Below are 24,803 nucleotides of genomic sequence, written 5' to 3' on the forward strand. Positions count from 1 at the left end.
AAACATGTTTCGTCAGAGGGCAGACAGGAGAATGGAATGTGCAACCGTGGCTGTATCGCAGTCATCAAAAATCTGTAACCTGTAACCAAACTGGAAGTCAGACTTATGCACTGTTAATATTGCCCAAACAGTAACATGCCTTGAATGCAGAGAATGCAGTCCTGAAGACGTTTCTTTTCTCATGCAGGCTGATCTGGTCTACACCATTGGAGAGAGTGCAGCACTTGGAACTGCTGGGGTTGCACTCTGGGGCGACCTCTCCTATTCCCAGTCACCTGTGAGTATCCCTAAGAGATTTCTTATGTTCCCAAAGACATAACCCCAGGCAGAAAAGAGGCACAGCTTTTGGCATAACATTAGTGGGTCTGGTTGCTACTTGGAAGCCCATTCTCTCTCCCCCACCACCACCCATTTTAGTTTGATGGCAAACTACTCTACTGCCCCCTAAATGTTCTTAGCACTAGCAGAAGTGTGTTTGTGGGGGGTGCTTTTGGAATAAGGTCCACACAAGACGTCTTCCTTTAGAAAGGAAATGGATGTTGCTGATTGTTAAAGAATTCCCATACTGTGAAAGAAATGCATTATAGGCATTCTGGCTATCTGTCTAGGCTAGGATGGAGAGGGAGTCAGAGAGCACACATTGCTGTCATGGAGGTCTGAGCACAAAAACAGGAAGAGAAGGAAGCAGCTGAAAGGAAGCCATTTAGATTAGCATTCCAAAAACGGGCAAGAGAAGAGATGCAGATCGACCTGTCCACAATATTACTGCCCCCTCTTATGTGCTTGGTGCAGACATGTTGTATAGTCCTTCACTACTGACACCTAGGTGTAAATTGCACGGAGCTTTTATTCCAACCCCAGATAGATTCAGTCCCTGCCCTCTACACAGAATGCGATTTCCGTTTGGATTTTGGGCGATTTTAATTTTCCTTCTGCAGCAAGAAGGATTGATCCGGAGTGACCCTACCTTTATTGTGCGATATCTTAGACTGCTTTTAATCCTCAATATCCGGATTGGGAAAGAAAGCTCCGCGGTAGAGAACCTCTGATAGGCTACACCTGGTCATGTGACACGCTTGCCTTAAAGGAGAAGCCCCTAATTTCTCTCAACTTCTGTCGGTCCTGGATTTTTTCTCCCTTCTCTGCCTTTTTCAATCCTCTCCCCCACCCCCTCCAAGAAAAGAAAGAGGCTCTCTGCCTGGCTCCTCTTTCCCCCCCCCCTTCAAGAAAAGAAAGAAAGAGGCTTGCCTCCCTCCCTCCCCCCCCCCTTCTGAGCCTCCCTAACCACGTGCAGAAGACTTTCCTGTTTCAATGGGACAGTCAATGGGACAATGGGGAGAGAGGAAGACCCGAGTTCAAAGCAATCAGAATTCAACAGGATTGACAATGGAATAAAGAAAGTAAGTGCAGACTCTGCCCTGGTCCCTAACTAACAACTGAGATTGCTGGCTCTGCAAAGATTCTGTTTTGCATTCACTGCTGCTGTGAATGCAGAGGTAACACCAAACCTTTCACACAGTAGTTTTCTGTGCACTTTCCTCCATCAGATCCTATTTCCCCTGCAGTTCTCCTGAAGTGTACCACCAAAGGGCATTTTTCACTATAGCTTTATGGCACTCTGGTAATTAATGTTGTTTTTTAAGCCCACGAAGAGTTTTTGGGTGCAGCAGCAAGGAAAATAGCTGCCACAGGGAGCTAATGGAAGGAATATGGCAGCACTGCAGATAAAACCCTTGAAAATGTGCCCCTCCCTATAGGAGGGTGTCCAGGCCTCCTACCTCTGAGCCTCTCAGTGCCACTCACTAGAATAATGATGGAAAATGGTTGTGGGGAATAGACTTTACTGTAGACTATGGTGGAATCCTAGAGTGTCACACCAGTGTGCTCATGTCTTTTTGGGGATCACACCGGAAGGGATGTCATGGCATTGCTGTAATGCATATTTTGTGTGTCCTTGCCCCCTCTACCTCCTTCTGGTTGCCAGTACTCAGCTAGCGGTCTTACCCATCAAGACAGTGCAATAATTTTCTTGGAGTGAACTTTCTCCCTAAGGTTCTGGCAAACCAGGTTTGGGAACGACTGGAGAAGGAAGGGAAAGGAAGCAGCCATTTTCAGTCAGTTGGTCCAGCCACTAGAATATTCCAACCAGTAATTCTGGCTTTCTGTCCTCCAGGAGAGCTGCAAGAGCCTTCACCATTACATTGTGACCACGCTGGGGCCATATGTAGTCAATGTGACCACAGCTGCCCACAGATGCAGCCAAGAGCTGTGCCATGGGAACGGACGGTGTGTGAGGCAGAACCCTGATGACCTGGGAGCTTTCCTTCACCTCAGTACGCAGGAGTGGGAAGGGGAACCTACTGTGACAGACTTTGTGGACCAAGACATTTCAGCATGGGAACGTTTCAAGTGTCACTGCTACCCTGCATGGACTGGTACCTGGTGCGAGAGGCCGGAGTGGATTGAGCCTGTCAAAGGAGTGACGTTCAGCTTAGCTTCACAATATCACGACATCTATGATACAGCTCGTGACAACAGTGTTGTGAAGTCAAATATCTGCCCTCCCTCCATTTATGATGAAAAGACAGAGTTCAGATAACTAACTAAACAGGTCCAGCAGTCCCCAGTATTTAACCAAGGGCAGCCTCCATGTTCCATACAGTACAAGCTTGTGGGCCTGCTAACCAAGTGATGGATCTGCTAAGGGACATTCTGTCTTGGACAGATTGCAAGATACCCCCTCCCCACACACACACACACTTTCTCTCGATTGTATTTACAATGATAGTTCAAGTGATTACAGGCCAGATAGTATTTTTAAGAATGGCTTTACTCTTTTACATTTGCATGGAGCTTTTGGTGCTAAAATGAGGGCTTAAGACACTGTTGGGTTTTGAAACTCTGCACTATAGCATATCTTGCATACTAAAAAGAGGTGAACCTTTTGGAAACTCTTTTACAGTTATAGTATTGGGTAGACATTGCATGGTTAAATGGGTATTCAGACCTTGTACATGACAGGGCAGAAAGAAATTAAAATATTCCCCATTATCTCATGATCTTCATTCATGCTCTTCCTTTTGGCTTAATACTATGGCATAGGACCAACTGCATGTTATGTTGAACATCTGTGACTGGATCCTATAATGTGTGTTCAAAAACTACTGCAGATAAGTAAAATATGACTTGGGACCACAGCACCAGGGAAGGTTAAGAAGAAGAGTTGGTTCTTATATGCTGCTTTTCTCTACTTGAAGGAGTCTCAACATGGCTTACAGTTGCCTTCCATTTCCTCTCCCCACAACACCCTGTGAGGTGGGTGATATTCCTGCTCAGTCAGAACAGCTTTATCAGTGCCGTGGCGAGCCCAAGGTCACCCAGCTGGCTGCAGGTGGGGGAGCGCAGAATCAAACCCTGGCATGCAAGATTAGAAATCAGCACTCCTGACCAGTACACCATGCTCACTCTGTGCAGTTTTCCCCATTGAAATGGCCCATCCTTGATATATTTTCACCTTAGTTGGGGAAGGCAGCAACAGTTGCTTACTGTTGTTAAATGCAAACTTCAGGCCCCAGTTTCAATATGAGGGGACAATATCAGTGAAAAAAATTAATCCCCCCGTGCACACACACTCTTTGTGGCCATCACTACAGTGGCTAAACTCTGGTAATGGATCTTCAGCATAATGTGTAACCAGACCCTTGAAGGTGGCAAGAGATTTGAAACTGTAGGTGGGGATACCAGTCCCCAGGTGTGACTTGGGGATCACCTGAAATTAAAACTCATCTCCAGAATAAATAGATCAGTTCCCTGGAGAAAATGGCTGTTTTGGAGGGGGGATACCATGGCATTATACAACACTGAAATCCCTCTCTGCCCCCAATTCCGACCACTCCTGCTCCACTCCCAAAGTCTCCAGGTATTTCCCAACCCAGAGCTGGCAACCCCAGCTGTAGGGTGTCTCATCTGATGTATTACAACCACTTCTTTCCCTTCTGCCTCTATAAAATGTCCCTGGTAGGTATAAAAAAAGCAGAGGGATCAAAGCTCCCAGCACAGCACATCTCCACAGGGGATTCAATGCCACTTTCTGATGTGTTATTAGAACAATAGTTGAGCAAAAAGTAACCCAAGTTCAACCTTGGCCCATATCATTGTTCTTCAGCTACAAATCCCAGTGTTTTATAGCTTGGGAAAGGCCATTTTAATCCTTGATCAATGCCATGATTGAGATTTTGAGTGCAGGGTAGACTGTGGATGTTTAGGCAACTGGAACAACTGTTGGACAGAGATTCCAGTTTGCAATGATACTAATTCCATAAGTTCATCCGAACACAGTAATATAGTAATAAAAATAATAGCAGATATAAAACTGCCTTACCATAGGTGTTACCAGCAGCTGGCATGACACAAGCCCACAATGGCATTGCTTCTTGGGGTCTAATCAGATGTTATATTTTCTCCGAGTACCATTACAAGTACCTGTATGTGTCCTATGCACCTGTTTGTTCAAATTCATCTTTATGTTGGTTCTCTTCATCTTGGCTGCATGATTGTATGTAGTTCCTGCATACTTCTAGACTCCTGAGAATGCATCAGGAAACAGCACCACTGGGCTAGGTTTGCAATGTGATTTTATTTTATTAATTTGTCCTGCACACTGTCTTTTCACAAGCAACACCACTGGGAGGTGCTGTGTACCACAATTTTTATGGCTTGGCTTTATGTGGGGTGAGGGTGGTTTGGTATCATTCAGTTGAAAGAGGGCATTTTGTAACATGTGAACACATTTGAACTTACAATCATATCCATATGAAAACAGGAGACCAAAATAGATATGAAGCTATGAACACAGAAACAGTAAATCCAACAACATCTTCAAATAGTCTCTGAAGCACATCTGTTCCAATAATGCCATCTCTATTAAAATACACCACAATTTCCACATGGTTTATTTGTATTGCAGAGCAGTCCCTGGACAGTTAAGGATGAATCAGAAGAGTATGATAAATGAATGGTCTAATAATTGATTTTATTTAAATAAAAACATCTTCAAAAATTCTTTGTGTGTTTTCTGACAAACACAAATGGGATTCACATTTTTCCTTTCACCACATTGACTCTGAGTAGTAGGGTATGTATGTATGTATATATACACATACATACACATACACATAAAAGGTAAAGGTATCCCCTGTGCAAGCGCCGAGTCATGTCTGACCCTTGGGGTGACGCCCTCCAGCGTTTTCATGGCAGACTCAATACAGGGTGGTTTGCCAGTGCCTTCCCCAGTCATTACCGTTTACCCCCCAGCAAGCTGGGTACTCATTTTACCGACCTCGGAAGGATGGAAGGCTGAGTCGACCTTGAGCCGGCTGCTGGGATCAAACTCCCAGCCTCATGGGCAGACAGCTTCAGACAGCATTTCTGCTGCCTTACCACTCTGCGCCACAAGAGGCTCTACACACACACACACATATAGTCAACATTTACTTTTTTATCCATAATTATTCCTTGAACTAGTTTCAAAGCCCCTTTATAAAAAGGGGTTTTGAAAGGGGAGAAGGCGTCAGACCGGCAGGGAGGGAACCCCCAGCAGGCGCGCTTCGCGCGACTGCTGGGGGTTGCCTCGGGCGGCGGTCTGACGCTGCGCGAGGCGCTTCGCGCCTCCCGCAGCGTCAGACCGGCAGGGAGGGAACCCCCAGCAGGCGCGCTTCGCGCGACTGCTGGGGGTTCCTTCGGGCGGCGGTCTGATGCGGCGAGAGGCACTTTGCGCCTCTCGCCGGGTCAGTCCGGGAGCAACTGCGAGCCGCGCTGCGCGTGGCTCGCAGTTGCTCAGCCTGGGAATCGGAGGGACCAATCGGCAGGCGCTTCGCGCCTGCCGATTGGTCCCTCCGATTGTCTGTCGTGAGGAAGGGTCCAACCCGGACCCTTCCTCATCACGGACAAAGCCCACCTCTAGGGGGCTTAACGAATTATATAGTCCGTGGCGCCCGTGGCGCCACGGGCTGTTTAAAGATGTGAAATGTAATACATAAGGGCAAACATGATGTGATGATTATAGTAATTACAGATCCTTGAGGTATGCTGGTCCCAGGGTTGTACAGGGCTTTAAAGGTCAACACGAGCACCCTGGATGGAGCCTGGAAACAAAGTGGGAGCCAGTATCGATGGAACCTGATTGGGGTGATATAGTCCCTATGACCCACTCTGGTCAACGCTCTGATCACAGCATTCTGTACCAACTGTAGCTTCTGGTCTCTTTTCAAAGGTGGCCTCACCCAGAGTGCATTGCAGTAAATTAGTCTAGATGGTTCCAACCGGCAAGTACCACAGTCACAGGTTCTCACCAACGGAAACTGCTGAAAGGCACCCTGGCCACTATGGCCCCCTGACTATCCAATAGGAAGCCTGGGCCTAGGAGCACCAAACTACAACCCTATGAGGGGATTGCAACCCCATCCAGAACAGGGGATAGCCCATTTCCTCTCCATGGTGGGGGAGTCAGTGGAGTGATTGGGTAGACTGCCATTGAAGAGTGTTTAGACATCTGCTGGTGCAAAATGCTGCAGCTGGACAGTGTCCTGGGATTCATTTCTGTCACAACAACATCTGTTTAAAAACTGTCAGGTATTGGAGAAAGGACCTCAGCTTCTGCTGCTGTGGCACCATAAAGGACATCACACTTTCCCAGGGCTAGCTGAAGGGTTTTCAGCAATCTAGGCCAATGATTTCCTCGCCCCATGCAATACAGGGATGTTGCCTCCCAGGTGCCAGGGCTGTGGCTTACCATCACCAGTCAAAGGAGGAAGGCCCTGTTCCCCTCCCAGTAGCAGCCCCTCCCCATAGCAGCCGTGTGGCATGTATCCATTCTTCATTTTGTGTCTTCTGTGCTCCAGCACTCACACCCAATATAGCTCATGAAGTATCTCCTCTGGCTCTTCTATTCGTTCCCTATTTATAGCTCTCCACTGGACTCCCCTCATTTCCTATTCTCAGCCCAAGCAGCTGATGTGGCAGGCAGAAACCTATGTTTACTTTCTCATCAGTTCCCCTGAGGGGAGGTGTCTGCATAGGCCCCTCATCGCATCTTTCCACACCCATTTTTTTCTTGTGTTGACTCTGGAAAAGCCACTGGAAGAAGAGCCTGGATATAGTGATGCCCAGCGAGACTGGAAAAGGTACCATCTGTTTGGGGACAGGATTGCAAAGGTACATTAAGGGGAGACGTGCAAGGCTTATTCATGGTGGAGAAAGGGAGTGCTGCTAGTAGATCCGTTGCACCTCCATGAGATCTTGAGTACAAAGATTCTCTCTTTTGACAGGCTAGTGGTAGGTGCTTCCCTGCTGTGATGGGCACCTCAAATAGTGATCATGTGGCAGGATGGTCAGCATAGCTATGACGAAGATAGCTTGATGGGGACAAAGATGCTTTTGCTCAACACGGGATGGGGGGAATGACAGGTAAACATGCTGGCAGCTCTAGTTGGCACAGAGCAAAACAGAGCTTAGGGAAGACTTGCTGAAGTTGGACAGGTTAAAAAGAATGAGAGTTAAGAGACAGGACATGAACAAGGTGTGGATCTATCTTAATTACATTTAATGAACACCACAGTGGTTGATTCATACTATGGTTGAGTCAAGCCAACTTCTCTCCAGCTGATGAATGCATGCCGGATGTGCCTGCCTCATGGTCACCAGAGTCCAAGAACAGGGTTCTGCATTCAAGCACTCCCTGGGTCTATTGGCTTCCACACTTCCATATACCTGTGGCCAGCAGGATTCCAATTTTGCCCTATATCAGGCAAGATGGGTGAGTGGAGTTATCTAGTGCTGTAGCCAGGATGGGAGACAACTTTGCCGTAGAATGTTTTGGGCTTTGATTAAAGAGCCAGTTTTGGGCTTTGACCAGAGAGCCAATTTGGTGTAGTGGTTAGGAATGCGGACTTCTAATCTGGCGAGCCGGGTTCGATTCTGCACTCCCCCACATGCAACCAGCTGGGTGACCTTGGGCTCGCCATGGCACTGATAAAACTGTTCTGACAGAGCAGTAATATCAGGGCTCTCTCAGCCTCACCCGCCTCACAGGGCGTATGTTGTGGGGAGAGGAAAGGGAAGGCGACTGTAAGCCGCTTTGAGACTCCTTTGGGTAGGGAAAAGCGGCATATAAGAACCAACTCTTCTTCTATACGAAACATGTAAGGGAGAGGTGGGGATGACAATGGTTCACAAACAATGTCGCTGAAGACACAGCAGGAGGCTTCTGCACCAGACACATCAGTCCTACCTGCAGAGCTTAATATTATAGTATGTATATCCTATTGGGCTAAAAAACTAGTCCTTTCAAAACAATCATGGCAATATTATATTTCACAAGAAAAGGTGTTTTCAAGGCGTGGGGAGCAGTTGAATACAGAATTGTTTGGGCACAGAATTGTAAGACTGCTTAACAGAAGTCCCAAGGGCCATTTGCATTGTGCCCTGAATTTCACAGTTGCTGCAGAGTCACAGTTAACAGTGATATTTCTTGACCTGTTTGTCTTATGCAGTGTCACATTAGGATTAAAATGTCTGAATAATTAGTTTGGTTTAGACAAAATGAGAAACCATGGCTTATTTTAACCATAGTTAGTTTGGTAAAACGGGATCGTGTTTGCAGGCAGGCATTCAAATTCTGGTCTCATTACTTTTGAGCTTTCTTCTGCTTCTCCCATGGAGACGTAGCTGGTATTCCAGTGTGATGCAGGCAGTGTGATGCAGCGGTAAAAAAGGCAAATGCCATTTTGGGCTGTATCAACAGAGGCATCACATCAAAATCACAAGATGTCATAGTCCCATTGTATACGGCACTGGTCAGACCACACCTGGAGTACTGTGTGCAGTTCTGGAGGCCTCACTTCAAGAAGGACGTAGATAAAATTGAAAGGGTACAGAGGAGAGCGACGAAGATGATCTGGGGCCAAGGGACCAAGCCCTATGAAGATAGGTTGAGGGACTTGGGAATGTTCAGCCTGGAGAAAAGGAGGTTGAGAGGGGACATGATAGCCCTCTTTAAGTATTTGAAAGGTTGTCACTTGGAGGAGGGCAGGATGCTGTTTCTGCTGGCTGCAGAGGAGAGGACACGCAGTAATGGGTTTAAACTTCAAGTACAACGATATAGGCTAGATATCAGGAAAAAGTTTTTCACAGTCAGAGTAGTTCAGCAGTGGAATAGGCTGCCTAAGGAGGTGGTGAGCTCCCCCTCACTGGAAGTCTTCAAGCAAAGGTTGGATACACACTTTTCTTGGATGCTTTAGGATGCTTAGGGCTAATCCTGCGTTGAGCAGGGGGTTGGACTAGATGGCCTGTATGGCCCCTTCCAACTCTATGATTCTATGATTCTATGATTCCAGCCTACATTATGGTGAGGGCAGTTCCAGGGTCAAGCCAGGATGTCTGCCTGGGTACATGAGTCAACTTCACAGTTAAGAATGTGATTAAAAGTCTTTGAATCATGATCCTAGTATAACATAACCATATACATTTAATGAAGTGGCCAATGTTTGGACAGTCACATTAACCATATGTATTTATTTAATTTGTTTATACCTCACCTTCCACACCCATGGGGACCCAAAGTTGCTCTGCTTAATTTTATTTTCACAACAACCCTTTGTGTTAGGTTAGGCTAAGATAATGACTGATCCAGGGCCACCCAGAAAACTTCCATGTCTCTCTCAGCTACATTAAGTTTACGGGTGCTGAGAGGAGCATTTTAACATTGACTAATATGTTAATTACATTTTTAAAAGCAAATGGATAATTTTTAAAACTTTCCCAGGTGTCCAGATTTTAATATTGGTAAAGCGGGACACCATTGAGGGGGGGGGGGTCTTGATTAAAAATTTGGTCTATATGGAGCAATAAAAAGTTTCATAGGACACATAGAACACAAAAATAGTATTGCAATATATATTTTGTAATTTCAACATAAGTACAATTTGCCAGGTACCCCTAGATGTCCCTCCAAAAGTGGGACCATCTGGTCCGCTTATGAAAAGGAGAATTTGCTAGATCCTAGAATTTTTCTGCACAGTTCAGTGGATGTTAGTTGTCATTGGGCCTACTTCTCCCTGAGGTGATTTGCAAGTATAGAAAGCATCACTTCAGTGTGTGTGTGGGTCACATAGAAGTACCAGATGTCAAAGAGAAGAGCTTTTCTAGCCTATCCTTCTCCTTCACATTTGTTTTTGTGTGTGTGCAGGACTGGGAAGGGGAGCATTCAATCATGTGAGCCTCTATCTTGAAGTGGCACAGCCCAGATAAAGGTTTGCCTCTTCAGTAATCTCCAAAGTAGCTATTCCTGTGCTTTTAACAGGCGCACAGAAAGCAGAGATTCAGATGTAGCTTCCCCCACAATCATTCCCTCTGTTGATTATGTTTTTCACACAGCCCTGTGTAATTGCCTTCTGATTGGTCCTCAAAATGGAACTATGAAGTCTATGTCCTTTATGTCCTTGAAAAATATGATCCCCAAAGCCTGGAATGTTGATCCACGATATAGTTGGTAGTGCTTAATTAGCAAAAGATTCCTACTGAAGGGATAGGGTTGCTTGCTTTTTATGCCACCCAGCAGGATGCTTGTCCCTTTAATAGCTGCATCAGACAGGCAGAACTCCAGGAGGTGAAGCTTCTACCATTTCTGTATCTCTAAGAATAGATTCAAAAGGGTAGCCCTGTTGGTCTGAAGTAGCACAATAAAATCAGAGTCCAGTAGCACCTTTAAGACTTTAAGAAGAGTGCTTGCACTCAAAAGCTCATGCCCTGAATAAATCTTTGTTGGTCTTAAAGGTGCTACTGGACTCTGATTTTATTCTGTTTCTCTCTAAGAGAGAGATAAAGAAAGCTTTACCTGTTAGATTTTTGCTGCTGTGTTGCTATTAAAGCAGTTATCAAGATGGGATAGCAAAAAGCTAAATGGATTCAGAAAAAAAGAAATGGCCTCAATGCCATTAAAGCAACATTGATCTCCGTTTAGAAGCTTGACAAATGAGCCCCTGCATTGGGCGTCATCTGAGAAGAGGACTGCAGACCTATAAGGCAAGAGGGCTTCTGTGGGATGCAGCTCTGGATTCTGTCCCCTCTGAAGGTTCTGTCCCTGGGTGACTGGGCAGCAGCTAAGCAGCTTAAATGTGGGGGTGGAAGGGTAATACTAGCCTATTCTCTTACATGGCAGAATCTGAGGCATCAAAGCCAGGGTGTTTCAGCTGTTTCAGGGGACTGGTAATAACAGATGGCCTCAGGATCAAAACACTGGTTGTGTTGTCCACCCAAGGAATCTCGGAGGGGCTTGACCTCACAACATGGGGAAGAAGTGAGGTACTGTTCATGCTGGGTCACATTACCAACTACAACTTTGCCAGGAACTGCACCAGGGGTCAGCAGCACTGTTGCACATCTTCTGGGGCCCTCCCACACACAGCAGCAGCCGCAAAGACAGGATTGGACCTCCCTCTCTCCCTCTGAGCACATTCCAGCATGGCTTCTCCTCTTCCTTCCCCTGCTTGCAGCAGGTTGCCTTCCTTGCCTGTGGCAATGGCAGTTAGGAGCAGCTGCAGCCTCCCAGAGGGAGCCGGCAAAGTGAGGAAGCAGCATCATGACTAATCCGCTAGAGCAACTGCTGCCAGTGGCTTGCCTGCCTTTCTCCCTTGGGACAGCGGTGGAAGATTGCTCCCTGGTGTCTTTTGCTAGCTAGAAGAATGGTGTTCTTATTGCTTCCCCAAGCCAGTGCCTGGAAGAAGAGGATTAGAATCATAGAATCATAGAGTTGGAAGAGGCCATACAGGCATCTAGTCCAACCCCCTGCCCAACGCAGGATCAGCCCAAAGCATCCTAAAGCATCTAAGAAAAGTGGGTATCCAACCTTTGCTTGAAGACTGCCGGTGAGGGGGAGCTCACCATCTCCTTAGGCAGCCTATTCCACTGCTGAACTACTCTGACTGTGAAAATTGTTTTCCTGATATCTAGCCTATATCGTTGTACTTGTAGTTTAAACCCATTACTGCGTGTCCTTTCCTCTGCAGCCAATGGGAACAGCATCCTGCCCTCCTCCAAGTGACAACCTTTCAAATACTTAAAGAGGGCTATCATGTCCCCTCCCAACCTCCTTTTCTCCAGGCTGAACATTCCCAGGTCCCTCAACCTATATTCATAGGGCTTGGGCCCTTGGCCCCAAATCATCCTTGTCGCTCTCCTTTGTACCCTTTCAATTTTATCTACGTCCTTCTTGAAGTGAGGCCTCCAGAACTGCACACAGAACTCCAGGTGTGGTCTGACCAGTGCTATATACAATGGGACTATGACATCTTGTGATTTTGATGTGATGCCTCTGTTGATACAGCCCAAAATGGCATTTGCCTTTTTTACCGCTGCATCACACTGCCTGCTCATGTTTAGTTTACAATCCACAAGTACCCCAAGATCTCGTTCACACAGTGTTACCTAGAAGCGTATCCCCCGTCCAGAAGGCATGCTTTTCATTTTTCTTTATTTTTATAATTTTATTATTTATTATTATATGAAGCATTTACAGAAAAGTAAAGAGAAAAAAGCGACCAGCTGATATGGTTTGCCATCCTCTTTTAACATACATATTCAGTTCCCATCACATATTAATCCTAATCTAGAAGTTTTTACCATCTTTCTTAGCAAAATGATTGTTAATACATATGAGAGTATGATCTGTTATAAGAATATATTCTATTATTATCTTAAGTGATATAAGGTCAGTCCCCTTCATAAATTGGCCCTGACCTAAGAGTTACTGCTGCTGTCTTGTTAATACATATGAAGTATAGTTTGCTATCCTCTTTTAGCATACATTTTGACATACATATTCAGTTCCCATCACATATTGATCCTGATCTAGAAGTTATTACCATCTTTCTTAGCAGAGTAATTGTTGATACATATAAGAGTATAATCTATTATAAGAATATATTCTATTATTGTCTTAGATGATATAAAGTCAGTTCCCTTCATATTTTGGTCCTGACCTAAAAGTTACTGCTGCTGTCTTTCCCACAGGAAACCAGGAGAATGCTCCACTGTTCATCACATCCTTCAGGTGGTCGCAGAAAATGAAATTGTGTTTTTTTCCATAGTAACGCCTGATGATTCCTACATAGAGTATTTCTAGTTGTCCTTCTGTCAGGGCCAAAGAAGTCTCTTGCTTGATTCTTGCTTGCAGTCGCCTTTAAGTAGGCTCTGTATACTTTATCAATCTGGATCTCTTCCTCTGGTCGCACAGAGATATCTCCTGATAGCTTCCTGCGTGCTGTCGCCTTTGAATAGACTCTTTTTATTTTGTTGATCCAAATCACTTCCTGCTCTAAATAGACTTCCAGGTTTTCGGTGCTTTCCTTCCTTAAATCTGTTTTCCCAAGTTCTTCCAAGGTGCTTTGGATTTTTACATCCCTAGCTCTCTCTCCCTCCAGTTGATTAACTTCCAGACATTGAATTCTCGTTTGAAGTATTGTTGGCTGAGTTGTGTTTTCATCAGCTGTTTTTTCCAGACCGTCGGTTCTGTCTAAAAGCTCTTTCTTAGTCTTTCGGATTTCCTTTTCCACCTTATTGACTGCTTTCAGTATCTTTGAGTTCCCTTCACATAACAAATGGAAAAGCTGTGCCTTACTTAATTTTTCCATAGTTCTAGGCAGTCACAAACTATAAACAGAAAGTTTCGTGAGGTCTCGCGGGAGCACGAGCAATCCAAAATTATCAGTTTTTCGATCTCCGTATCAAGTCAGCTTCCCCCACTGAACTCTCTCCAACAAAACTTTAAAGTCTCTCTTTTCTTTAAGCTCTCTCTTTGTTTGGTTAGTGGGTATAATTAGCTGGGAGCCTCTCACTCAACGAAAGAATTAACTTGTAAATTGGTTGAGGAGGGGGGGGGGAGAGCTTGTGGGGAAAGAAAAGGAAAAGCCAGAAAACTCACAGTCTTTACTGTTGTAGACTTCGGCTCCTGTCAGTCTGGTAAAAGATGATCTGGGAAGAATGTAGGGTCAGCTGGTCGTTTCAGGCTTAGAAAGTTATTTACGACAAGGGCGCCATCATGACCTTGAGCACATGCCGCGGTTTGGATCCAGAGAGCTTGGTCTCCCTCCCTCTCTACGGATCTGTAGGACCCTCAGGATGCCATTCCCGGTTCCTGGGGCGACCGGCGAGCGAGATTTGCGTATCTGCTCAGGTCTGCCAGGTGTGGTTGCTCCTGACCCTCAGCATGGCTTAAGAGCCGGACAGAAGCCCAACTGTTACAGCACCATCTTCAGTCGTCTCCTGCTTTTCATTTTTCTGACCCAGATGCAGAACTTTACACTTAACTTTATTAAATTGCATCTTGTTCTCATTTGCCCATTTTTTCCATTGTGTTCAGATCTCGTTGAACTCTGTCTCCATCTTCAGGAGTATTTGCCAGTCCTCCCAATTTGGTGTCATCTGCAAACTTGATGAGTAGTCCCTCTACCCCCTCATCTAGATCATTAATAAATATGTTAAAAAAGTACTGGACCGAACACCGGGCCCTGAGGTACCCCGATACTCACCTCTCTCCAGTCTGATGGAACACCATTGACAACAACTCTTTGAGTGTGGTTCTCTAACCAATTCCCTATCCACTTAACTATCTGAAAATCCAGATTGCAGTCCTTCAATTTATCCATCAGAGCATTATGGGGAACCTAATCAAAAGCTTTACTAAAATCCAAGTAAACGACATCAACCGAATTTCCACGATCCAGCAAACCTGTTACTTGGTCAAAAAAGGAAACCAGGTTGGTCTGACAGGGCCTGTTGGAGACAAATCTATGCTGACTTCCTTGGATCACCAAATTGTCCTCCAGATGTTTGCAGATTGCTCCCTTTAATATCTGCTCCATTATCTTCCCCACAACAGAGGTCAGACTCACTGGTCTGCAGTTTCCCGGGTCATCCTTCCTCCCTTTTTTGAAGATCGGAATAACATTTGCTCTCTTCCAGCCCTCCGGGACATCTCCAGTCCTTAAAGAGGTCCCGAAGATGATGGACAAGGGCTGTGCAAGTTCTTTGGAAAGTTGTTTGAGCGCTCTCGGGTGCATTTCATCCGGCCCAGGGGATTTGAACTCATCCAGTGCAGCTAAATTCCTCTCGACAACCTCTCTGTCCATGTCAACCTGCCACCCAGACACTATCCCTTGGCTACTGCCATCTCTAGATGTGCCTAAACCCTTTGACCTGTGGGAAAAAACAGATGTAAAACAGGCGCTGAGCCTTTCTGCTTTCTCTGCATCCTCCGTTAGAATTTGTCCATCTGCACCCAACAGTGGGCCTATTGCCTCCTTTACTTTACGTTTGCTCCTCACATAACTGAAACATCTTTTCTTGTTACAGTGGGCTTCCCTGGCCAATCTTAGCTCACTCTCAGCTTTGGCCTTTCTGATGATTGATCTACAGTGCCTAGTAACCTGTAGGTACTCTTCTTTAGTGCTCTGTCCTTCCCTCCATTTCCTGAACATTTCCATTTTCTTTCGTAGTTCCTCTTGAAGTTCTCTGTTCATCCAAATTAGAGGACCAAACTGTGCCTGCTGCCATGTGCAGGAGCCCAGCTCAAGCTACTTGTAGTGATCAGAATTGCTGCCTGCTCTTGGGGGGGGGGGGTACAGGTAAGCAACCCCAAATTCATGCTCTTCCCTCTTTTACGAAGAAATAATTCAATCGAAGGCGAGAAAGAGGCATTTCCTTTATGAGTCAATTACTGGACAGTTTCTATTGTTTAGCCTGGCACATTGCAGCATGAATTATGCTGACAGTGTCTGGCAAAACAGATTGTAATATCTGAAATGCACTACTGAAGCAAGCAGCACCCTTATGTACAATGTTCCCTCTAATTCCCCCCCTAATGAGCAGTTCACATCCTGACCAGAATATAACTGCTGTAATCTTAAAATAGGCAGTGCAAGCCCCTGCATGGTCCCAGATTGCCACTGATTGGGGCTTCTCGTGTTAATGAGTGGCCGCTCATGCATCCGGCTCTGAGGGAAACATCGCTTATTAACAAAGGGGTTGTCAACATAGTAGAGATGCAGAAAGGATTTTATTTAAGTAGATCTATTGGTTAAGATCAGAGAGGGAGTAAACCTCCTTATAGAACTGTGCCAGAATCTCTCTTCTAAGCCCTGAACTAAAAAACACATAATTGAATCATTTGTTGAAATAACTGGAGAAAATTGGTGTTCCAAACATTGTCTGACACAACTTTGAGGATAGATATTGAAGGAGGAGTGAGCTGCATGGGCCACTGAGGGCAAGAAGCACGGGCAGGCAGATAAAGGAGAATCAAGCTCTATGTGGTGGCTGATGGCTTAAAAATCCTCGGCACACCAAGTGGTACCTGCACAGGTTGGGGGAAGAGGGTGCTAGTTGCCGCCAGAAACTGAACAGAGGACAGTTTTAATGGGTTTTTTAATGGGGATTTTAAATGGGGATTTTATGTGGAGGTTTTACTATGTAACCTGCCATGAGATGGCTTGCTATGGGTGGTGAGCTATAAGTCAAACCAAATCAGCAAATCAATCAATAAATACTGCAAGGCATGAATGGCAGAATCAGCCATGTGGGAGTGACCATTTGTCCAATGGAACTTGATGCCTTGCTTAACAGGAACTAAGATAAAAAAAACATTCTTGCTCTACAGGGATACAGTTGCTCATGGAGCACATGCTATGGACTTTCCAGGATGATATCACTTCAGAAGGGCAGTGTGGGAATAAACAGAGCCCGGGGCCCATCACAGAAATTGGTGCTTCCCCCCAAGTGGTGGTTTTCGCAGCCACAGAGCAGCAAAGAAACCTCCATGAAACACTGAGCCTGAGGGACTACTTATATGATAAAAACCACTGAGGAAGAAAACAACTTTGAAAACAGGCTTTATAAAAAGAAAAAATTGTGTTTATCCGGCACTCGTTTTGGTTTATGTTTGTACATCATAGATATGAAGGCAATACCTACAGAATAAATTGGAACAATTATAACAAAAAGATTACATTTTTGTACCAGCCAATTGGTCGAATTTTTCTAGTTTGGATTATTCCATTCGACCAGCCCTCTTTTGTATTCCAAGCTCTTGAATTATCTCAAGATTATTTAGAGCAGGGGTAGTCAAACTGCAGCCCTCCAGATGTCCATGGACTACAATTCCCATGAGCCCCTGCCAGTGTTTGCAGGCAGGGGCTCATAGGAATTGTAGTCCATGGACATCTGGAGGGCTGAAGTTTGACTACCCCTGATTTAGAGGTTGCAAGTCTCCAACTAGAGTGGCTTGAGAGGCTGGAGAATACTAAAATAGCAACTAGAGGCTACTTGACACTAAAATGCATTTTTTAACACTCCAGAGTGTCCTGATAAATCCGCAGTGAATTTCATTTCCATTCTTCTTTGGCACACATCCCCTGCAGTTCCAGGGAATTTGATAAACACCAACAAGAACGTGGTTTAGGATAGGCTAAGCATAGGAAAATAGCAGGAGTGCAGGGGCTAAATCATGCTCTTAGCAACAAGACTGAGAAGGGGAACAAAGAGGAAGGCTGACATTCCATTTATGTACAGTTGGTCTCAAAAAGGGGACTGTAATGATGCAGAGAAATATAGCCTCAGCACAGCCTAAGAGGGATGGGATTTGCACACTCCTTCAACAAAAACTCCCAGACACGATTGAGGACCGAGTGAAAACGGGGGCATCTCATCTCTACCCTCCTACATTTCCCTGTGCAGACACCATGGTGAATACTACTGCTTCCCTCCTTCAACAGGGACTCCTTTTGAACTCAGCAGAAATGACATGGCAGAAATCAACTTGCATGCAGTGGAGTCTATTAGTGACCTGCACTGTGCGTCCACCAGACATGACCATGCCAAGAACCCAGAAGGTACATAAGTAACTGGATCCTTAGTCTCCAGGAGTTCCCACAGGGACGTTTGCTTTACTTGATCAGTAATGCTTCGTAACCATGAAAAGATAACCCTGTGGCTATGGTGACCCCAGGTGGGGGTGGGGCAGGAACAATGGTAGTTTCACTTCAGTCAGGACTGCGAAAAACTCCCCTGGCTCCTTCATGTGACACCCCCCCCCCAATCTAAACATCATGTTAATTTTAATGATGTAGTACAGTTGTTCATTTTTTGTTTTTGATTATTTAAAAATGTGATTTTACTATACGTTTCCTATGTTAGCCACTTTGCTGACCCTTGTGAGGACAGAAAGACAGGATATTAATGCTGTTAAGATAAATATGAACACAAATCACATCAGTTGCCCCGTTCCATGGGCCCCCTAGTTCCCTCCAACAGCTCTGACCTGAACTCCTTGTTCTCTCGCCTTTCCTCCTCAGGTAGCAGCCAATCCCCACCCACCACCCCTCAGACTCCTCATGGCACCTTCTCCAAGCATTTCAGCCTGCCTCATGAAGATGACGCATCCTTCCTGCCACCGGTCCAGACAGTCCACTTCATCCCTGCTTGCACCTGCTGCCCCTGTTTCGGCCCCACCTGCTGCCCGACAGGCTTCCTTGCTCTCTTTGGAGTGCTCGTAGTGGCCAGCCTCGCTCTAGCCACATTGGCCGTCTACCTGAGTGGTATGTTTGGGGTTAATCACAAAGACTCTGTGTTGGGACCAGGCTCAGGGCCCACCACTAGGAAATGGGACGAGCGAAGGAAGGAGGGCTCTGTGGACCCTAAAGACTTTACCACCTCAGCCATCTTGAATACAGTATGCGAGATAGATATAAGTGGGTAACAGTATGAAAGAGGAAGCTTTGGGGATAGGAATCTGAGGAACCATCATGGTGCAGAATGGCTGCAAAGTGGCCCCAGCTTTGCTGTCACCTTTAGGCAAGTTAAAGATTTCTCATGAAAAGCTCCTGAAACTAAGACCCAGAATTGTCTTGTATTGTTGGTAATTGTAGCCTGCACAAGTTGTTCCCATTGTTTTTTAATATAATCACTTTGCTTTTTCTATGTTAGTTGATATACAGTATTTGCTGGCGTATAAGACTACTCCCCCCCCCTGAAAAACATGCCTCCAAGTGGGGGGGTCGTCCTATAAGCCGGGTGCACTTCAGTTGGGATAGACATAGCTGCCCATAGTGGCCCATAGTACTGTAATGCAATGTAACAAACTCTATATTTTGAGTGGAAATGTTGGGGGGTCGTCTTATACGCCCAGTCGTCTTATACGCCGTCAAATACGGTAATTGATTTTTCAAATAGAAATATTCTGCAGGCATAAGCTTAGCACTGGATTCCCTATAATCACGATAAATGTCACAGATTTGAGATTTTAATTTGCAGCATTCATAATCAAACCAGGGATTTAGGGTTCTTCTTTGGGTTATTTCCTGTGAGTTTGATTGGGGGCTAAATAGCTGATGAATGCGAGTGATTATATTATTGTAATTTTTTATAACCTCAGAAGGATTATCATTGATGTTGGGTATGGAGTTAAATGCTGTTAGAGTACTGGCAGTAAATAGATGTTTGATCTTTCCAGCAGTGCTTTGTGACCACGGGATCTTAGATAGGGTACCTTGGACATTTTCAGAGCCCATAACTGGTGATGACCTTAGGGGAGAAGACGTCTTGATGGTCAATATCAGTGGGAGGTGATCGCTATCAGTGCAGTCTTCAATACAAAATATCTCTAATTGGTCTTTCAAAGCAGGGGAAAACAATATATAGTCCATCACACTGCTACCTCTCCCAGAGGCAAATGTGAATTCCCCAGGATAATCTTGGGGGAATGTGCCATTTAGTATCAATCTGTCGAAACGTATGCAAAATTTGGCCAATGAGATTCCGGCATTATTTATATGAGAGTCTTTGGAATGCCTTGTATCAAAAAGACAATTGGGTAGGGGTTCTTCTGGGTCCAAGCCCAATGCTCTTGAAAGTGCAGAGCCATCTTTGCCTATCCTTGCATTGAAATCTCCTGCAAGCAGTATTTCAATCAAGGGGGATTTTGCTTCAAGCTCCTCAACAAATATTGTGAAGTGGCTCCAGTGGAAGTGCAAGTTTTGCTGGTCCAAGCAAGGAGGGAAATAAGCATTAATTATTATTAAAGCTACGATGGAAAATTAGGCTGCCTAAGGAGGTGGTGAGCTCCCCCTCACTGGCAGTCTTCAAGCAAAGGTTGGATACATACTTTTCTTGGATGCTTTAGGATACTTAGGACTGATCCTGCGTTGAGCAGGGGGTTGGACTAGATGGCCTGTATGGCCCCTTCCAACTCTATGATTCTATGAATTTTAGTAAGAAGGCCTGAGCAATGGGATTACAAACAGAGCAGTGAGTTCTATGCTTGCCTGTTGGGAGCATAAGGGGGTTAATCCTGCTCTGTAGCGCCCCTTGTACTTGTACTTATAAACTAATACAGAATGGGATTCATATCCCTCTAAGCTAATTCCATAATGTGACCATGTGTCCTGTAATAAAGCCACATCAAATCCTTTGATAAACACACATGAAATCTGGATCATTCACCTTACTTTCCCCACCAGCAACATTCCAGGAGAGGATCTTGATTGCTGGGAGAGAGGGGTCCTTTAAGAGTCAATCAGTTTCAATTAGCTGCTCAAGAGATTTGTTAGGGTCAAAGAAAACACTGCCATTACCCTTTCCTGGACAATTGTGTCTGTGTGCTGTCTCGATATTGTCCCTTTTATGGCAGTTTCCCTCCCTCTGAGTCATAAGAGCATTGGTTGGTGGTCTGCTGTGATGTTTGTGGAGGACCAGGCCTCACTTCTGCGAGAACTGGGGAGGAGATCTTAAATAACTTTAAAATCTTTTCTCCAATCCTTGGTATTCTTCCAACATTTTAGAAAAAGTTCCCCTTTCTGTACCTGGCAAGTTCCCTAGCTCCACCGTTTGTTTTCTGTTTTTTGGGACAATTTGCTGGTAGTACTCAAGCAGAGAACACAGGGGCCACACTTTTTGCCTTCCTTTGTATGCACACTGAGACAGCAAGATAAGGTCACTTAGTGGCAGTGATGTTTCCTTTTTAGCAAAAGCAAGGTTCTTTCTCTTCTGTGATTAGATTCATGTTCCCTCTTGTCACACTAGTACTTCAATAGGTCTGGAAAGATGCATGACTTCTGCAGTAACAGATTATGTGTCCTAATAGGCCTGGAGCTTTGTGCAGCCAGTAAATTGCAATGCTCCATAGTGAGGGCTAAAATAACAGTTAACCGACTAACTATACAAGTACTAACCCCCTCAGGCATGCACTCATGAGACTATTTACACAGGCAACTTTTGGTTTTGTACTACATCAATTGAAGGGCTCCAGCAAGAGATATGTGAACAGCATTTCACTTCGCTCCCTATATTCTATTGCCTGAAATACAAAACTTCAAGTCTCTGGCCTATAGCAAAGTGAAATGTGCTCATTTAAAGGAAGAAGTGCAGGTCAGAGGCTGTATAACGAAGCCAGAGTGTCAATGAATTTCTTCTTCTCTCCCCCAAAGTATTACAGAGTGAGTCACTCCGTGTGCTTGCCCGATGGCTGGAGTCCCAGGAGGCGACCATCCGGCAAATGAGGGCCATGAGCCTACAGCTATGGAGCCAGCTAAATGCTAGTGAGCCTGCAGTTCAAACCTGAGTCAATCGCCTCTACCTTCTCCGTGGGAAGCTTGGTCCCAAGTCCTATCGAAGAGGGAAAAACAACTCACTGCTTGACATTTTAGACAGACTTGACTGGAGCTGGAAAACAAGAGTTCTCTAGAAGCCCTGGTGTGGAGAGTTCCATATCCCCCAGGTATCAGTGGCTACTGACTTGAAGCTGTCCGAAGAAGACAGATCCGAGGGGAAGAAATGGTACTGAGACTTAATGGTGATTCTTATGAGCAGTCTTTCTCAAACTTGTTTTTAAAAATCTCACACAACGTATTTTAAAAATGCTGCTAGCACCATAGTTACTCCAATATGTTCTACTTTATGCCCACCGCTATGATCTTACTTGTAGGACACGTTTGGACAGTTGTCTGATAAACAACAAGTAAAGTGAAATTAAAGCCAGATCAACTATTTTTTGATTATTGAATGCTGCTCACTTCCTCAAAAAATCTGGACAAAGAAGTACTTGAGGAGCATCATAATATTAAAAGGAGGAACAATAGTTTTCAACATTAAAAACTTTGCAATTAGAACATCTTGACTCTGTTAAACCATTCCCCAAGTAAACACACAGGCACACCTTAATTTCAATTTGTGCCAAACGCAAATGTTGCCATTTCCACAGATTTATTTTTCTCTCTCCAACCAGTGGTGGCTGATGGGGGAGGGGGGTAATACTGCAGCTTAACAGAGAATATGTGGATGATCTGAATGGTATACGTACAGTACAGAAATCCCAGTCTTTAACTTCTAAGGTTTAAAGTAGACATGGCAAAAGGAGAATCCATGTTTCTTCTTGTACAGGTGTGAACAGGGGGCTAAATAGTGTATTTTAATCAAGACTGGAGAGTATGGAGTGAGGGGGGGGGGGACCATCACTTTCAGGATTTCTTTCCCCCAGCCTGGCTCACTGCTGGCACTGGGGTTGGACCAAGCTAAGTTAAGTAATGGAGCATAGAGAGAAAGGGGCCAGATTTTGTTCCCATCCTCCATACACTCTGACTCTTCCCTGTAAACACAGGACAGATGAAGAAGTATACTTGGATCATTGTCTCATTTGATCCTAAAACTCCTACTGGTTTTTGCAAAGTTCAGCAGAAAAAATACCTTATGCTTCCAAGCTTTTTCCTTCATTGTCAAAGCCTAGGCAGACTTTTAAACATAATAATAAAGTGAGAACTATAATTGGAGCCTAGATGGTGCATAATACAGAATATGGGGCATAATACAGAATATGAACAATTGCTTTCTGCAAATAAAGAGATTCCCTGCTCTGATGCTCTAAGGCAGGAGTGGTCAAACTGTGGCTCTCCAGATGTCCATGGATTACAATTCCCATGAGCCCCTGCCATGAGCATGGTGGCAGGGGCTCATGGGAACTGTAGTCCATGGACATCTGGAGAGCCACAATCTGGCCACCCCTGCAGGCATGGCTCATAACAGTACCTTGACATTAGATGGAACCTAGAACAGCCTAGTTACATGTGGCTAAAAATGTGTTGTCTTTTTTAGAGGCTTCTGTGTAGCTTGAAGGCTTACACACTTTGCACCTTAACTAACTTTGGATGATATAAACACAAAGAAGCCAAGTAAGTAAAGCCCAGAACATAGAGCATGCACAATGGTAAGCAACAACCATGCTGCATAAAATCTTCCACTGGTTCATTTATCGGTTCTCATCCACATTCTGCAGTTATATGCAACTGCTGCAGAAACAGCATGTGGCACAGAATTTGGCTCCTTAAAAGAAGTTCCACATGTAAGACAGGGCTGAAGTTGCTCCAGCTTGAAAGCGTGCAGGACGGGCAATCCCTCAAAGGTCAAATCAGCAGTTCTAGGTGTCAAAAAATGGGGCATCAGGTCCCCTGCACAGCTCCTTGCTTTTCCCACTGAGTAACTGAAGTAAAGTGAATTACGCATCAAGCAAATCCACGTGGAGTTTCCTTGGCACTGATAAAGAGCTACTAAGCAGGCAAAGCACCATGAGCTTTCAACACTGGTTTCTTTCGTGTCAGTTCCAGGGAACATCTCTGCCACATGGGACGGCTTCTCCGGGTTGGGGAAGAGGAGTTTTGCAGGGATGCTTTAAAAAGGCATATGCAAATGAGAAGTCAAATGCTAAAAAGCAGGAGAACTCATCTGCAGACAGCAATGGACAAGGAAATCAGAAAAAGAAAAAGCAATAAAAAATCAGTAATTGCACAAGCAGAGAATACCCCCCCCCCTTTCACACGGTTGTCAGACCCAGCCTTCAATCAAATACACTGATTTCTAATTTACATTTCATCCAACCCAAGACAATACACCTTCAATTCTGGGGGGGAGACACCAAGGCACCCATCCTCAAGCCAGTTCCTTTACTGACTCCACCTGGGACACTGTGACCTATGTTCTTTCCCTGAAACCCACCATCTGCATTGAGCTGATCAGTGTAGTCAGGATGAGGGAACAAGACAGGATGATGGAAAGCAATCACGGATTCCTATTTGTGCTGCCAACAGCAGCTGTACAATGTGTTCAGCAATGGAGACAGGGAAAGGCGGCTAAAATGATCACTGGCTAAAAAAGCAACGAGGGGAATAAGTCTCACCACCCAACCTCGCTTAGATTTTTGGTTAAAAAAATAAAAATGGCACCTGCCCACTGCCATTCCACCAGTATTCAAACATCCACGACATTTAAATAGTATTCTGTACACATATATAAAAGCCCCCCACCCCCACCCCCAAATGTGGTGGGGGAAGAGAAGGGGGATGGCACAACCCTGGTTTTGAACGAGTTGAGGCATTGAGTCCCTTGCCTCAGGCACCCCCACCCCTCGTGTTCACAGTGGTCTGGGTCTGTAGTTCATTGGCTTGACGGAAGGCAAAAGGAGGAGGCAGCACCCCCTCAAAGGACGTCCGCTCGCTTATCTCGAACACGGCTCCTTGCTTTTGTCCTGGCCTTGAAAGCAGCTGAGTTGTACAGATGCTGATGGGGATGGAAAAAGAAGAGATCATCAACAACAACAACCACCATAAAGGAGTCGGATTAGGGAAACTCAAGGACAAAGATCCCAAACCTTTTTGAGCCTGCACACACTTTGGGAATTCTGACACAGTGTGGTACATACAGCCCCAAAACTT

The 24,803-nt window shown here is 45.1% G+C and overlaps 3 protein-coding genes across 10 annotated transcripts in view; 2 read left to right on the top strand and 1 right to left on the bottom strand.

Moving 5' to 3' along the window:
• The window catches only part of HYAL3 (hyaluronidase 3), a 43,577-nt gene extending 40,521 nt beyond the window's left edge, over nt 1–3,056 (top strand). For all 3 annotated transcript variants that reach the window (XM_077325973.1, XM_077325971.1, XM_077325972.1), the window contains exons 3-4: nt 188–277; nt 2,174–3,056. In XM_077325973.1, the coding sequence (XP_077182088.1) occupies nt 188–277; nt 2,174–2,599 (516 nt within the window). In that variant the 3' untranslated portion in view covers nt 2,600–3,056. The remainder of the gene's footprint in view (nt 1–187; nt 278–2,173) is intronic.
• A 3,257-nt stretch (nt 3,057–6,313) lies between these two features.
• LSMEM2 (leucine rich single-pass membrane protein 2) lies at nt 6,314–22,090 on the top strand. Of its 4 annotated transcripts, none has more exons than XM_077325981.1 (4): nt 6,314–7,181; nt 17,785–17,939; nt 18,402–18,644; nt 21,531–22,090. In XM_077325981.1, exons 1-4 carry the CDS (start codon nt 7,012–7,014, stop codon nt 21,662–21,664), a joined length of 702 nt encoding a protein of 233 aa, XP_077182096.1. In that variant the 5' UTR covers nt 6,314–7,011; the 3' UTR covers nt 21,665–22,090. The 4 variants fall into 4 exon arrangements, with proteins under 4 accessions (XP_077182096.1, XP_077182097.1, XP_077182098.1 ...); XM_077325982.1 differs by having other exon boundaries at nt 7,020–7,212; XM_077325983.1 differs by having other exon boundaries at nt 7,020–7,181; nt 17,823–17,939.
• A 198-nt stretch (nt 22,091–22,288) lies between these two features.
• Nucleotides 22,289–24,803, bottom strand: part of IFRD2 (interferon related developmental regulator 2) — a 30,151-nt gene continuing 27,636 nt past the window's right edge. For all 3 annotated transcript variants that reach the window (XM_077325979.1, XM_077325980.1, XM_077325978.1), the window contains one exon: nt 22,289–24,648. In XM_077325979.1, coding sequence (XP_077182094.1) covers nt 24,568–24,648 — 81 coding nt within the window. In that variant the 3' untranslated portion in view covers nt 22,289–24,567. The remainder of the gene's footprint in view (nt 24,649–24,803) is intronic.

Source organism: Paroedura picta, chromosome 3, assembly GCF_049243985.1.
Source record: "Paroedura picta isolate Pp20150507F chromosome 3, Ppicta_v3.0, whole genome shotgun sequence".
NCBI lineage: Eukaryota > Metazoa > Chordata > Lepidosauria > Squamata > Gekkonidae > Paroedura > Paroedura picta.

Bases quoted from the DNA above. Each gene is read 5' to 3' on its own strand.
- LSMEM2 (XM_077325981.1), top strand. From the start codon at position 7,012: ATGTGGCAGGCAGAAACCTATGTTTACTTTCTCATCAGTTCCCCTGAG. The intron at 7,182-17,784 runs GTACCATCTGTT...TTCCCTGTGCAG, and splicing joins GCCCAGCGAGACTGGAAAAG to ACACCATGGTGAATACTACT. The intron at 18,645-21,530 runs GTATGTTTGGGG...TCTCCCCCAAAG, and splicing joins ATTGGCCGTCTACCTGAGTG to TATTACAGAGTGAGTCACTC.